The sequence below is a fragment of the Falco cherrug genome, chromosome Z, assembly GCF_023634085.1.
Source record: "Falco cherrug isolate bFalChe1 chromosome Z, bFalChe1.pri, whole genome shotgun sequence".
Lineage (NCBI taxonomy): Eukaryota > Metazoa > Chordata > Aves > Falconiformes > Falconidae > Falco > Falco cherrug.
In genome coordinates this window covers 37,436,200-37,452,620 of record NC_073720.1, presented here as the reverse complement: position 1 = coordinate 37,452,620, position 16,421 = coordinate 37,436,200, and the positions used below count along the sequence as shown (strand labels likewise).

The 16,421-nt window shown below is 39.3% G+C and overlaps 1 protein-coding gene across 4 annotated transcripts in view; it reads left to right on the top strand.

The window, feature by feature from the left end:
- Positions 1-16,421, top strand: part of MLLT3 (MLLT3 super elongation complex subunit) — a 138,655-nt gene that overhangs the window by 86,634 nt on the left and 35,600 nt on the right. For all 4 annotated transcript variants that reach the window (XM_027807917.2, XM_055699382.1, XM_055699381.1 and 1 more), the window contains 2 exons: positions 825-944; positions 10,050-10,658. In XM_027807917.2, the coding sequence (XP_027663718.2) occupies positions 825-944; positions 10,050-10,658 (729 nt within the window). The remainder of the gene's footprint in view (positions 1-824; positions 945-10,049; positions 10,659-16,421) is intronic.

The following is a 16,421-nucleotide window of genomic DNA, read 5'->3' as shown; positions in this document are numbered from 1 at the left end:
TCTACCACTCCTCCGTCCTCACACTTTCCCTCTGCTCCAGCACCGGGCCTCTCTGGGGCTGCAGTCCTTCAGGAACTGCCCCAGCATGAGCTCTCCATGGACTGCAGAGAAATACCTTCTGCAGTGCCTGGAGCATCTCTTCCTCTCAGTCTTTGACCTTGGTGTTCACGCTGCAGTTTCTCACACTTTCTTTTTTTTCCTCGCCTGTGCAGTCTTTTGCCTGTAAACCTGGGTTCCGTGAGGCATAACCATCTTGCCTGAGGGGCTGAGACATGTCCTGCAGTGGGTCCATTGGAGCCGGCTGGATCCAGCTGTGTCTGGCATGGGGGAGTCCCCTGGCCTCTCCTCACAGAGGCCACCCCTACCACCCAAACCTTGCCACCTACACCCATTACAGTCTTTCCTCACTTTGCTTTAGTTGAACATTAAGACTGCTGCACATACGTATTTATGGGATGTCAGCAGCCTGCAGAAGCTTTTACTGAAAGTGGGATGCATTTTGAAGAGTACTAGGCATTGCTCAGGAGAAGAGCAAGAGTGCTAGGGACTCAGGTGCCATGGTGTGTAAGCAGCCATAATCAAACAAGTTATGCCGTTTTCTGAGGGGGCTTTGTTGCATTTGCATGGAAACAGAAAGATGTGATTTGTCCATTAAATAGGGGATGGCAGTGTGGTTTCACTAACCCATCACCTGTTGAGAAGATACATGGATACTTTTGGTGGAGAAGTTTTATTCTCCTACCAATGTGTTTTGCTAGTTCTTAGGCAGGTGAGACTGTCTCTGTTGGTAGTGTTTGACTGATGTGCTTTCCCTCTTACAACAGATCATGATGATGTCAGATAGCACATCATTCTCTTCAGGACAGAGCCTTCATCTCCCCAACCTGCCCAGTAATTCCCTGTCTTTTTCTGAAGTGAAGAAGAAATCATCTCATGGGCCAAAGGTGAGACTTATTTTGCTAGAAGGTACTTCAGTCAGTGGTGCTTTCCTTGGGAATTAACTTGATAAAAAAATACTTCTAGGTATTATTTTTGCAATCTCATTACACAGTCCAGTGATTTTGGTATTTCATTGTTGTGAACTGTTTACCACATGAAAATAACACAGAGCAAGGAGAGCAAGGATGGTTGTGAGAAGAGGTGCCAATGAAGGTACTGCTTTTCTGCTTCTTGTACATGCATGATTGTTTTCCTCCTTTCCCAGAAGGAATTCTTATTGTCACTTTTAGTATTAGGGGATTCTGGTGGTGGAAGTGTGACATAAAGAAATGTGAAGAATATGAGAAAATACTGTAATTATTGTTTCATTTATTAAGTATTTTTGAATACTCTTAAAGATAATTGTGTAGACTGAAAACTGGACGTTGGTGTCCTTTAGTATTTATAATTTTGTTTAAATTTCAGAGGTTAATTCTTTACTAGGTGTTTCAAAGACAGCAATGTGTCATCAGTCTCTAGGACATCAAATTTAATCCCCAACCATCAACATGGTAAAAAGGTATAGTCCAATGAACCTTTTGAATAATACAAATGGACCTTTCTGAGACAGTGGAGAATTTCTTCAGTTGGACAAAATGAATTAATGGTGTGGGAGAATAAAGAGCATCCTGTTATTTATTCAGATAAGAAATGCAACACAATGACTTCTTCATAAATGAATTAACATATGTGTCTTTGTTCTGTTAAATTGTTCGGATTTTGATTTTCTTTCTTAACATCTTGTCAATTTGAAATATGTTACTTAATCTTGCACCGCATGTACTACAAGGGGCAATACCTATTTTTATCAGTAACTTCCATGTTCTGTAGCTGTGCCAAATCTTGTATCTTGTAATAACTGTCAGGTAATGAACTATGCATCTGCCTAAGTCTGTCCATTGGAGAACGTGTCACAACAGTAATGATACGGGGTGGTTGCGGTGGTGGTGGGGGATGGCGGTGGTGGGGTAAATAGGTTGTTTTGACATGTTTCTGCCTGGTTTACATTTTACCTGAGTGCCTCTAATGCACGTCTACTTGTGACGTTTAAAGGATATGTGGATGTATGATTATTCCTAGTGAGGAACTGCGGTAGATTGAGTCTGAGGGTTAGACTGAAGGCACTTACTTTGGCATGCCAAAATGACTGCTTAATGCCTAAAAGGAAGGCATCTGGCTATATCAGGTGCTGGAGCAAGGTGCTGAAGATAACTGACTTTAGACTAGAATGCATCTCCATCTACTCAGATACTGACGATGAGTTATTTCGACACTTTGCCATCTATAATAGAGGTTCTTGAGAGGCTGGATACCTCTCTAGAGTTCGGTTCCCGATCACTTCTTCAGGTTCAGCTGTAATGTTGATTCACTCTTGTCTTGCATTGCATGCCAAAGCAGGCATACTGAGGCTTGACCTAAAAAAGCAACCCAAATACCTGCAGAAGGATTTCAGGGAGGTACAAACATGATACCAAGTCCTACACTAATGCTCCATCTAGTAACTGTACACCATGGTAAGTCTTGAATCTTCAGTGTAAATTTTTTCATAAGCAAATGCTAACCTGGGATGTCATTTTCTGAACTGTATATGGACACTGAACTTTTGTCTGGTGTAGAAACCCGACAAGTGTGGAGTGTGTTTGGAGCAAATTAGGGTGAAGGAAGTGTTGTATGTTTGCTTTACTCATCATTATAAATAAACGTTTGAAATCTTTCATTTTTGCCAAAGCAGCCCAACTACCTGCAGAGAACTTGACCCATAGCAGGAAGTTACAGGAGTCAGAAGGCTAGATGTGCATCACATCTGAGGATTGTATTCAATATCTGTAAAATTGTTACACAGGAATGTTTTTAACTATTTGGTTTCAAAACAGGGATGTTCAGCAGCAGTGCTGTCTATTTGAAATCATTCTTTTTTCAACCTTCTGTGCTGTTCACTGGAGTTTTTCACAGTGGGAAGAGATGTTATATCAATGCACTATTTCTTGTCAGTCCATGTGAATATTCAATTTTACCCCTCTCCCCAGCAATCTTTGTTTCCTCCTGTCCAACTTAAAACACACACACTGATGAGCAACTCTTGTCTCGTAGAACTGTATATATCTGGCTAGATATCTAGATCATCATGTTTTTGAGAAATGGAAACATAAAGTAACCTTGATTTTAGTATAACAAAAAAGTTGGATTTTTTTATTATAAATCCTGGGAGCGGAGAACCCTTGGATTTTTGTCTTTAGGATTTCTGTTTTGGTTGGGGGGTAGGAGAGTTCCAGCCAATGTGTAAATAGATTTTTGGTTTTGTCATTTAAAGTAATTCCAGTGATGGAGCAACGTCAGTGTCCAAACTTCATTTAAATATGCCTCTAGAATAGGAGCTGTAGAAAGGTCTTGGTAGTTCTTGGATCTAAGTTGTCTGTACGAAAACTGTGGGTGCATGTACTCCAGGCATCTGTACTGGATGATTCAGGGATTTTTCTGCTGCAGTAATAGCCCTTTGATATGCTTGGCTTGGTTTTCAAGACAGTAAAACCAGTGCAATGAAGTAGTATTGTTGGTTTAGCATTCACTTATAAAAAAATACAATGCGGTATGAAGTAAGAGAGAACTGTCAGTTAGCTTTCTGTCACATCCTCTACTGAAATATTGCTTGTATTTGTTTGTTTTTCTATTTGTATTTCTGAACTTCAAAGATTTTGAATTTAAATTAATGAAGATGGTATTAGTGAACCCCAGCATTGTGATTCTAAAACAAAGCTTTAGTCTTGGAAATGCAGAGGACAGGCAGAAATGCATGAAACCTTACTTTATGCATTTTTTCAGAATATAGAAATAGGTGCAAGCTAGCTACAGATACTAGTGTTGCTTTTAAAGCATTTTAAAGCATATTACCATGCCTGTTTGTATTATGTAAATACTCCATGCACAGAATACAGAGAAACAGCTTGATTAGTTTTGTTGTGATCATTAAGTCTTTTGGAATGAGCTGTAGTGCCAGCTGCAGTGAAATGAGGTTTACTTTATAAACAAAAAACCCAAAGCTCTTATTCCCCTGTGACCAGGAAAAAACCCCACACTGTTTTATGGTCCCCGTTTAGGACTTCTCTGTCAAACCATTGAGCCTTATAATTCTCCATCTGCTTCTAATTCTCCTGGTGTCATGGTCATAATAGTTTGGTGGGCTGGACAAGCTGAAGTGTCGAAGGCTTTGTACATATGTGATACAGTAATAATCTGTAGAAGAGCTAGCAGCAGGTAATTTCATCTCCATGCGGCTAGCATGTGGAATAATACCACAGTATTTGTGGAGGCTCTCAGAATCTTGTGTGTGTGTTCCCCTCCCCCCCCCCAAATCAGTTAGTGTTTTTATTCAATAATAAACACATTTGCATTCACAAAAATCTGAATTTCCTTGGGCAAGTGTTTACTTTTACATATCTTCCTCCTTTTAAAAGCAGGATGCATTATTTGAGACTAATTCGAGTCTATTGGCTTAAGATGGGTGCACTATTTCAATAGGAATAAAATTTGAAGAAATGCTCTTTTATTACAAATGAAAATAATGCACGTTTTTATGATCACTAATAACAAATTTGTAGACTAAACCCAGAGTACAGTAGATTGGCCTGGCCATGCTAGTGTGCTCGGTTTAATGACTTTATAAAATTTAATGAACTGTCCCTCCCTGCCCCCAGCTGCTCCATTTGCTAATTAGGTTCCTAATGTCTGTCAGCAACTGGAGAGTTTGAAATGCTTTTGAGAGGATACTGCTTATTCAAACTCATGTTCAACCAAATTGGGAGTTACATTTTATGGTGTAAAGTCATAATCCAACCCTGCAAGATAAAGAGATTTCAGCACCATTTTTTGCCTTGAGTTACAGAAGTGTTTTAATCTGCAAAAGTGTTACCTATTGAGTAGCTGTCTTGGTCTGTTTGGACCTCTCAAATTTACAGGACAATGTACTCTTGTGATTTAAACTTTATTTCGTGAGCTTATTAAGAAAAACAACAAACAAACACAACAAACAGAACTTGGTCACCTTAGCCCAAACTAGTCTATCACATGAATTTACTTATTCACCACTCAGGTCATAACGTTTCATAACTTATCACCTGTAACACTTAATTCATGCACTTGGGAGCAAAAAAAAATAAAATAATCAGTTACCTAGCCAAAGGTGAGGGTGCGCATCCTTCCTCCTCTGTCGCAGTGTGAGGGTCCACTGCATCACACTGGGAATCCTGAAAGCCTCAGTAGTCCAGCTGCTGATGGATCTACTGCAAAAGTTGTTGGGTTTTTTTTTTTTGTAAGATGATGGTTTATATCATCCAGCTTGGAGATTTGGTTTATATAATTTCCATGAGTTAGTAGATTCTTATGAATTGCCAGACAAAGATGGTGGCTGCAGGAGACAGCAGTTTGCAGGTAGGTGATCATGGCTGCATGATGGCCCTTTTAGCTCTTTCTGACCGCCTGTCCTGCCTACCTGATGCTCTTACTGCTCCCAGCGTACATCAGGCATGTATGCCAGCATACATCAGGCATGTATCAGCATGAGCTGTATTAGCTAAAATCTGAGCAGGAACTGAGTGCAACAGTCACAGTAGCACAGTTTTTCTCTGTTGGTAAAACTGTAGATTTTTATCATGCCTTCTAAAGTATGTATTTTTAAAGACCTGTTAGTACTGCTGGATGAAAGGGGTTATGTATCCTGAAGTACTAAATATATATGGTGGTACTTGGCTTAAGAAAAAAACCAAACATCTGCAGGTATTTTAACAGGCATATAATCCTCAGTGTTACTCTTTTGATGTTTGTTATTAAATATATAAAAGTCTAACATTCGCTTGGATTGCTTTAATATTTGATGAATTCACAAATGTGAGCTATGGTATGTAAATATATTACCTGCCAAAATTCTATGATCTCCATTTTGCATATGAACTTGAGAAGAGACCCTTTTCTTTGTCCATCTTAGCAGAAATACATTGTTCACTCTTATTCCTTGTAATACTTCTGTAAGGTGGGAAGGAAAAGAAACATTGAAACACACTGTTAGATTTTGATAAATAAGAAAATGGATTGAAAGTGCATTCTGATTTTCACTAAGATCTGTGCTGTACATAATGTATTTAGCCACATTTCATCCCCACCAGCCTCCCACATTCATCATTAGGTATAATATAATTTTACCAGTGAATATATATGGGTTTTTTTCTGTCCTACAAATTTTATCTTCCTCTTAAGTCATTGTTGGCTTCTGTTAGAGTCTATTGCAGAAACTTAAGAAATACGAAAAAGATACTTTTTTTACTTAGAGAATGAATGCAGATATAAAAGCAGTGGGTTGACCGTCTTAATGAAAGAGTAGTTCCCAGAGAGCATGACAGAGGTATATGTATGTGTCCATATCATAAGTACATTGTATACTTGTACTGTGATTTTTATGACAGCGCTAGCTTCCATATTTTAGAAAGAGGAAAGAAGTCTGATTTTAAAACTGAAAAGACAAGAAAGCTCTCAAGTTCCTGTTTGAAATTAATACTGCTATACCCCAGGACCTATTTCACAGCTCTTATCTGTTGGAAAACCACTAAAATTTCATCTCTTCTGTTGGAGAAATTTAAAATACATAGTAAGGAGACAAGTAAGAAACATAAGGACTCAATCTAGTTTATTAATGGCACATATTTTATTCCTGCCCAGGGCAACACTTAAAACTCTGGCATGGTAGAGAGATATGTGAAGATAAAAGTATTAATGTTCATTAAAAGTTCATATGTCAGCCTTTGGGACTGGTATTGCATAAAATAAAATATGGAGCATGTTTGTGGTGTTTTTTTAAAAATCAAAAAACCCCAAACAAACAACAAAAAAAACACCAGGAAGAGAGTTTTGATTGAAGTAAAATCTCAAGGAATGATTAGTGCTTTTTTATTTTCATTTTTTAGTTGCTGGCCTGGGAAGTGAAGAATTGCTTTATGTTCTGACATTCAAATGTCATAATATTGTTCATTGTTGATACTTCTGCCCATTGATAATGTTGATGCATATATATTATATAGATGTGTAGATTTCCAAATCTGACTCAGCATTACGTTTGCAGTACTGATGCAAGAAACATCTGAATAAAAAGCACAATTGAATAATTTGTGCAGCACTGTGTGAAAATTCAGTGTTTCACTGAACAGTTAAGGTAATGAGAAGGGAAAAAAACATTCAAAGTAATCAGTTTTGATTACTTGTTTCCACCTATTGCTACAGAGGAGGGGGGAGATAGTGCTTGGTTTTGCGCATAGGATGTGTGTAAACTGTTCAGGTCCTACAGCATTCAATGCTGAGTTAACACATCTGGACTAGACAAGTCATAAGTAGTTATCTGCCAACAGGGAGCACACAAGTGGATGCATTCTCAGTCTTCATTTCTCTTCTTGTTGTCACAACTTTCATTAAACAGGCTAATTCTGCTTAGTTTTTTTGAGTGGGGTTTTTTTTCCAGAGCAGTTGTACTGGCTTTATTTTTAGAATTAGTTCAGCCCCCATGGGGGTTCAGGCTGGCCATCTCCTGCTTTGGTCCTTCGGTTTCCAGCACACTGAAAACAAGGAATTCATTCACCGCTTCTCATGGGCAGGCAGGTGCTCAGCCATCCCCAGGACAGCAGGGCTCCATCACACGTGATGGTTACTTGGGAAGGCAAGTGCCATAAGTCCCTATGTCCTCTCCTTCCTTCTTCTTCCCCCAGCTTTACGTGCTGGTCATAACTTCATATGGTCTGGAATATCCCTCTGGTCAGCTGGGGCCAGCTGTCCCGGCTGTGTCCCCTCCCAGCCTCTTATGCACCCATCCTTCTCACCAGTGGGGTGGGGTGAGAAACAGAGAAGACCTTGATGCTCAGTGTGCTATCAGCACCAATTTGGTGCTGATAACTCTGAAACATAGCCCCATACAAGCTACTGTGAAGGAAATTGACTCCACTGGAGCCAAAACCACTGCAAGGGTCAAAAAAGAAAACCAGATTCTTAGCATTGTAGAATGATGTGTGGATGGCTAGAAAATAAAGCAGAACTAGGGATTTGTACATTAATTTTATACAGTTGCAAGCATATCCAGTCTTACACAGATGAGAGAATTTTGGGCACCACTTTGGTCTGCAGCTTGCAAAGGACTTGGATGAATACCAACAAAATTATTGAAAGTCAAACCCAGAAGTGCATTTGTAATATTTATACTGACTAGCACCTTTTTAGTAGTTCCCCAGTTCCAAAATGCTTTCTTTGCATAAAAATTGTGTTGGAAGAACACTTTATTGTAAGCATCTTTCATCATCCTCTCTTTGAACCTCAGAATTTTATTAAAACTGTGACTCTAAAACTATGTATTGGGACACCCCTAATTAAATATATTCCAACTTCTGTCATCTTTTGTCCTAAGGAGTAGTAATTAAAGATTCTTGAGCTAGAAGAGGTGGTTTCCAGCAAGTAAGGTGAATCCAGCAAGTGAGCATGGGAATCTTTGGCATACTGCAAGTGTACAGTCCATATCCTGCTTTCAGGAAGAGCTCGTTTCTTAGGTTCATGGGCTATAACAGCCTTACAGTTTTTCATCAAGAATAAAAATTCACATACTTCTATTTTCTAGATTAGTATGGGTTCTTCTTGGTGTTATTCCAGCTTGGTATTGTTAATGAAGTCCTATTCAGTATAAATCTGTATCTAGCATTAGGATTTTTACAAATTTCACAATACGTCAGGTTTCATGCTTGATTTTTTTCCCCAGGGTTGTAGTATTTTTGGTTTTATACCATATAAACTTCTGTTCTACGTAAAGGGAAAGGAAATCAATGAGTACATGGAATATATTTGTTGAACTGTTTCTTTCTGAAAGTTTCACAGATGCTAGGCAATATATAGGTAGAAATGCTTACCATCAGCTTCGAAGAAAGTAAGCAACCTAAACTTGCTGACCATAGATTCCTGTAAATTGAGATGTTACTTTGCGGATTTGAAGTAGTATAAAAATGAAGCCTGTTTCTGGATAGAGTGCTACAGGTGTTTAGTGTTTGTAACAGTGCAGTTAGGCTGCTGGGTATTTTTGTAACGCTGCGCACCCGCTGCTAGCAGTTCCAGTGAAAGTAGGCAGTGCTGGAGCTATCCTCATCTTTTGAAAATGCCTGGGTGTTAATTGTCCGAAGAAAGGATCCTACACAATCCGTTCTGGATGGTTCAGTTCCTGTATTGCCAGTTCTAGCTGCAGATCACCACTTTCCTTGCCACTCAACTTTTCTGCCACAAAATTTTTTTGACTGAGTGAAGAATGATACTGCTCTGCTCTTTCTGCTTTTGCCTATCCTGGGGGATGTCTGAGTCATCACCCTCTCAGAAACCCTTCTCACTTACAGCAGTTGATTTAAAAAAAATGCAGTTAAATACTCAGCAGGGACAGCAGCAATAAATACAAGGAAGAAAACTTTTTTTAGTAAAGGAGTTTTCCATTAAAAGACATTAACTGCTGAGATGTTGTGGGTCAAATCAAGTCTTCTACAACCAGGCTGAACCCAGAGTTGTTATTGTGTATGAAGAAGAGGATCTGGGAAAAGGTGGAGAGAGGACACAACAGAGAAGTCAAACTTTGCCTGAAATGTCATCAGGAGCACATTTTGCTCTGGTCCTAAGTAATTCTGTTGACAGTATATGATTCCTATTCTGATCTTTAATTACGATGGTTTCTTTTTCTGACAGCTAATGGTCATGGTTAACATTTCCTAAACTATCTTTGTGCTCTTCATAGGGTGTTTCTTAAAAAACATTTAATTCTAAAAATAAAAGCTAACTTGTCTTCCAGATGTTGACAAGCAGTGGTACCTGCTCATGTACCACCACTTTGTAACAGCTAAGTTGACTGAAATGATGGGGTTTGTATCTGTTCTTATATAGACATTTGCAGTTTCTGGTTTTCAACCTGCAGTTCCCAGTTTTTGATACGAATCCTATGTCCATATTGTCTCTGTCTTTCGGGAGTTTAGGGTTCTTTTTTCTTTTTGTAAGTAAAATTTTGCATCTCTTTTTTGCAGGACCCAACTAGGATTCTGAACACAAATAGTAGCAGCAGCAGCAGTAGTAACAGTTTTTCCAAGACCAAGTTAACAAAGGAGCACAAGGAAAAAACTTCTAAAGACTCAAAAGAACATAAAAGTGCCTTCAAAGAACCTTCCAGGGAACACAACAAATCTTCCAAAGAATCCTCTAAGAAACCCAAAGAAAACAAACCACTAAAAGATGAAAAAATAGTTCCTAAGATGGCCTTCAAGGAACCCAAACCCATGTCCAAGGAGCCAAAATCTGAAAACACCCCCATCCTTACTGGTACAGGTGGGCAGCAGCAAGAAAAGAAGACCCCTACAAAAAGGCCATCTGTTCTGGACTCTGATGAACCTTCTGCAAAAAAAAGAAAAAAAAGTGGCTCAGATTCATTATTTAAAAGTTTTTCTAGTGCCCCACCACTGATTCTTACGTGTTCAGCTGACAAAAACCAGACAAAGGACAGATCTCAACTCAAGGTGGGGAGAGTCAAAATTGAAAATGATGCACTGGAAAGGAAGACGCCTGCTCTACCGCCATTTGATGATATTGTAGATCCCAGTGATTCTGACATGGATGAAAACATGTCCTCCAAATCTGAAGTAAGTGGTGTGTGGTTTTGCTTCATACGTATTGAGTATTCCCCATTTGTGGAATTGTGCACCGTATTTGTATTTTCCCCTTCTTTTTTCCTGTCTACTGGCAGATTGTTCAAACTGAAGGATGTTGACTGCCAGCTGTTCAAACTTAACACGTTCTAGATGAATTGTATTGCCTATTCAAGTCTACTTAATTTATAAATCTGTTAACATTGTGATGAATGAGCATATGGGAGATGGCGATAAATAATACCGGACTTCTGGTCTTGTTCTTTTGAATTTCATGCTTCTTATGAGAGAGAAGGAAATTGATTTAAATGCTTGTATTTCACACCCTAAGTCTTTGTGCGTAGGTGTTAAAGAATTCAGTAAATTCAGGAAAGGGTTACAGTAAAACAGAGTGTTATTTTTCTGGTTAAAAGGGCAGTTCTGTGAATGATGCCAGTTTTGTGGAGGAGGAGTAGTTCCTAGAATCCTCGCTGTGATGGGGAGACTCTATCCAAAGTCACAGGCTTACCCAAGAAGAAAGACCATTTTTATGGAATTTGCTTTCCTGGAAATGTTTATCTACCATGTCTGCTCATCTGTTTCAAGCATCATTTGCTCTTGATGTTTATAATTTTAATCATTCTCCTAGCGGACTTCAGTTTTCAGAAGCATCTTTTATGGAAACATAAATAGAGGAAAAAAGGGCTGGGAAGAGATGGCTTGTTTGGTGCCTTTATTTGTGCTTATGGCTAGAGGTAGTGTGCATGGTGGAGAAGATGACTTCCCAGCATTGCCTGTTCAATTCTCTCATTTTTCTGGTTTCTGTTGTATGCCTGTGTTACTGCCATCAGATTCACAGCCCTCCTAGCCCTCTCTGGAACAGACAATAAATACCCTGCTGTGGGGATGTGTCAACATCAGTTTTTTACTTCATAGAAACTTGCCATGAGGGAGAAAGTAATTTATTTCTGAAGTGACCTTTTAATGCCTGGTCCCTTATGGCTTATGAAGTCTGTAAAATTTAGAAGGTATGGAATAGGACGTGGCGCTGGTGATATTGTGGTTAGGGTGTCATTCTTAGTCTTGCTGAGAACTTACAAATTTGCCTTTAAACCCAAAACTGTTTACACTTGTCAGCCTTGGAGTGAATTAATTTTTAATGTCTTCAAAAGAAGCTGAATCTTTTATTTTAATTTATGTCAGTAACCTTAAGACTCACTACCTACCCTTAGTATAGCCAGCTAATTTGCTATCAGATTTCCTATTCATTCAAATAGGTGCCATGTAGCAGTACACAAACTTCTACGGGCAGCAGCGGTTCTCCGTTTTTCTTCAAAGACAAAAGAATTGAGAGGAGCAACTGCAGTGTGACTGGGATTTTACAAATGCAGGCACTAGAGAGGCGCGTGCTGCATAGATGACTGATATGTGAAGGGTTTGGATGGTGCTTAAAACTGAACCTTCTGAATTGCTGATGTGTTTCCGTCTTTGTCTTGCAGCCTCTCACCCATTACTACTGGTTTAATGGGTACACCCTTGTGGTTTTCGTAGAGTGACACAAATCCACTTGCACTTCTGTTCATCATCCACTTACAGTTGACCTTCAGGCTCAAAGGAGATCCTTAATTCTGTACTAAGGCAAAAAAACAGATTCAGGGTTTTCTCATTCTGCAAGCTGCTTTACTGAGAGGGTCAGATACTGGAGTTTGCTCAAAGACAAGCAGATTCTGCTGGTCTGGGCTCTGGTGAATCTGCTTTAGCACGGGGTTGGGCTAGATCCAGGGTCCTCAAACTATGGCCCGTGGGCCGGGTACAGCCCCCCAGGGTCCTCAGTCCGGCCCCTGGTATTTACAGACCCCCCCGCCCCCACCCCCGCTGGAGGTTGGGGGGGGGAAACCAAGCAGCCGCAGATGGCTGCCTGCCGCTGCATCCGCGCGCCAGCCCCCTGGTTAAAAAGATTGAGGACCCTGGACTAGATGATCTCGAGAGGTCCCTTCCAACCCCAACCATTCTGTGTATGTGTGAGGTATGGACCAGTGTGGACCACATCTGTCTGGGTGAAAAAGATGTCTGCCACTTTGGTACTGTGCTTATTAATAAATCGGCTCCAGTCAGTGACAGGCTATTATTTAGAAAGTAAATAATTTACTTATTTTTAGAAAAGGTATCCAGTAAACCTGGAACAATTCCCTAAGGTGCCTGTGGATTCAACACTATTGTTAGTGCTGTGGGTGAAAGAGCTGGGCAGCCTGGTTGATGAGTGCCTACAGAATTTCACACATTCCTTCTACACGTCATTATTTTTGATCAGGGAACCTAACAAAAGGCAAGCAAGCAGTGTAGTAGAGGTAACTATGTTGGAATAGTTTGAATTTTTAGTATGTGTTGGTGGGTTTCTAAGCATTTGAGGAAAAGGAGTGCATTTTACAGCAAGATCCATAGAGGGTGTGTCCTATAAATGTAGTTGTATGAAGAAAAGAAAAAGTGAAAAGTTGCAACGTTATATAGAGAGTAGGGGAAGTGAAAATACGATAATGCTTTTTGCTATGCAGGAACAGTTAGTTCTGTTAATGCTTCATGATACTAACCAACATAGTTGCCTGCAGCTGGGAAGACACTTCTTCAGTGGCATGTTCTGGCATAACACGCTCTAAAATTCAGTCAGATGTTTTTTCTTACTCAGGTACAGTTACACTGGTGGGTATTGTAGCATTAATGAACAAACAATGTATCATTATTGAGGAGTATATTTGGTAGTAAAGTATTAGTATAGCAATAATACTTTATTACTATATTAAGTAAAGATTTATTCCTAAAGTGGCTTTAAAAAAGCAAATCCACAAAACCCGACTCAGCAAATTTCGGTTAGGTGTGAGAATTCCAATTACAAATAAATAACTACCAAAAAAATTGCTAGGATACCACAAAAATATTAAATTTGAGTCAAGTGCATTTTTTTAGTTTGTTAAGTTTATGATGCAGTACAAACCTAATGCTGTATGAATTGTAATAAAAAATTATTTTGCTAAGAATTTTGTGAGGATGATAATTTCTTCACTCGATGGAGTAAGAGATGTTCTCATTCTCGAACACACATGTTCTGAAATGGTGACTTCACTTTCTTGGTATTAGTTCATATACATAATTATGCATATCAAACATGATAAATTTGTAATAAAAGGTGTAGTGTAACAGAGCTGTTTGTAACTGCTTTGTAGCTAAGGTTATATTACTTCACCTAGAATTATTATAGTCATGCTTTTATATTTTATAGAGAGTTCACTTTGTCAGTAGGTACGCAAAACCAAGTAGTTTTTATGTTCATTTCTTTAAAAAGGAAAAAAATGTGATAGGGAGGGTAGAGACCTTTATTTCATAGGTTTTGGAGGAATCTTCCCTTGGCAAATGTTCATTGCTTCTGAATTTTGCCCATTAACTCATTTTTTTATAGTATGTAAGAAGCAAGTTAAGAAGTGGGACATCAACAGACAGTGCTGGCATTATCTCTGGAAATTTGTCCAGTAAGCTGGATAGCAGTGGATGAACTCTTACTGCTTTTAGCAAACATTCACCAGAAGCTAGAACTTCCTTCAAAATTGAGTTTCTTTCTATTGCTGGGCACACCAAAGACTGTTTTAGAGCTAGGGGTAGTCCCCTCATCAGTTCTCAATTTCGAAGGCTGGGTTCAGTTTTTTAAATTGAGGATGACATCATGAAAAGTCCTCATGGTAAAGGAAGCTGACAAGCATCATTAAACAGAGGTGCTACAGAAAAGAAATGCTGCTGCTCCCTTCATTTCTTCAGATACAGCCCCTGTTCAGTGCATTGAGGTGGGGTGTATCCTTTCAATTAATGGGCTTCAATTTCAGATGGAAAAGCAGGGTGAGCTCAACCCTTCTCAATATTGGCATTATGCTTTACATGATTCTGGGCACTCAGACTTGAAATACTGGCCTTTACCTTCACGAAGTCAGGATGTAGAGGTTTAGTACCCTCTGAGAGAGGTGGATTCTTTTTCATGTGGTAGAGCATGTCTTCCAATGGCTAATTCACCCTACAAGCTGTCCTTTAAAATTCAGGTTTAAGACTTAAACACAGCCAGATTAGCATACTGTTACATCAGGGGTGTTTCAGAATGCCAGACACTCTTCTGATGTCCTGCAGTCCATCCCTGTTTTGAGCTCCAAATATCTTTATAATATTGCTGTGGGAAACAAAAAGAATCACATCCTCGCTTAGTGATAAACTTCCTGCCCTTGTTCCCTTTCCCTGCATGACTTAAAGAATAAGATCAGGTATGGTAATTTCTCTGTGGTCTGCTTGGCATATGCTGTAGTGTGATGAGCTGCTGTATTTGGTTTAGCTCCGTTTTTCTGTTGACTTTGAGCTGTTGGCAAGTGAAATGTGTCTCCCATTCTCTTCACTCTGCTATCTTGAGTATCACTTTCCAAATACATCCGTGATTTAAAATGTGTTGGACTTCAGCATTAGTGAAAGCCTTGTTCAAAACAGCGGTGATCTTTTTAGAGTCAGATGAGCTAGCAAGGGTATTCAGGAGTGACATGTAGTATATTCAGTTAGAAATTACAAATAAAGGCTGAGGAATTATTTTACTAGCTTTGCTATGATGCATATAAAGTAGTGTATGGAGCAAAAGCATGTCAGATTTATGGTTTTATTGAGGCGCAGGAATATTGGCACAGTCCACTTGAAAACTCCAAAGATTTTGATGTTAAATTCAATGGCAGGATAAGAAGACTCCCATCTATTTGCTTTCTGTGTGTGGACAGTGCAGCAACATGATTGAAAAAAAATAATTTAAAAAAAAATATTAACATTTCAATTTTACTGCCTGTCTGATCATGAAATACGATGATGTTCTCAGAAAATTTGTGTGAGCTGCAGACTGGTTTGTGAGATGGGGAAATACAGTTTCGGATCTGAGCGAGACATCTTGCATGGCCGGAGCTGGCCCTTCTGAGCTGTGGAGCCATTGCAGAAAGGATGCTCTGGTACTTCTTGATTGATTATTACCAGTTTTGCGGGGCTGGGTAGGGAGGAACAAACAGTGTCTAGCTCTAAGTGAAGCTGCTGCAGAAAGGCATAAAGGAGATCAGGCAGATACATAGATGTTTAGGTGTTAACAGATGTTCTCAGTGTATCTCCAGTTGCAGACATCCGAATAAAAACTCATAAAAACTGCTGTGCGTGGCAGTGGTATGTTGGTGGATTTTTTTAGAGAAAGCATGTGGCTCTGTTGGATGAATCTCTGCTCCTGGTGTGATCATTTTGCACATAGCATGTATTGTTTTTACCCTTTCTGCCTGTGTATGTCCCTGCAATTGTAGCCTTGTTATTATTAGTAGTAACATCCTTTTGGCACGTTGAAGCTTACAGAAATACAAACTAAGCAGAAATGCATGCTAGCAAATTGTGACAGCTTAGGGTGAGCAGTTTCAGTTATTAAAAGTGGAGTACTTCAGCGGGTCTTTTTTGGGCTGCTTGAGAAGTCCATTACAGAGCAATAAAAATGCAGTAGTGATCACATAGGCTATGGGTTTGTACATAACGTCTTGCATATCTTAAGCCATCTTATAGTTACAATATGGGTACCTTTTTTAAATAATGCATAAAATGCCACTTTGGATCTGGCTCATGATCTATTAATTTGACTCTTACAGAGGAAGAATATTTTGAAAACCCCTATGGTCTTGTAAAACCTCCAGGCCCTTGTTAGATGAAAAAACCTGCTTTCTGCCAGGGCTGGGAGCCAAAGTA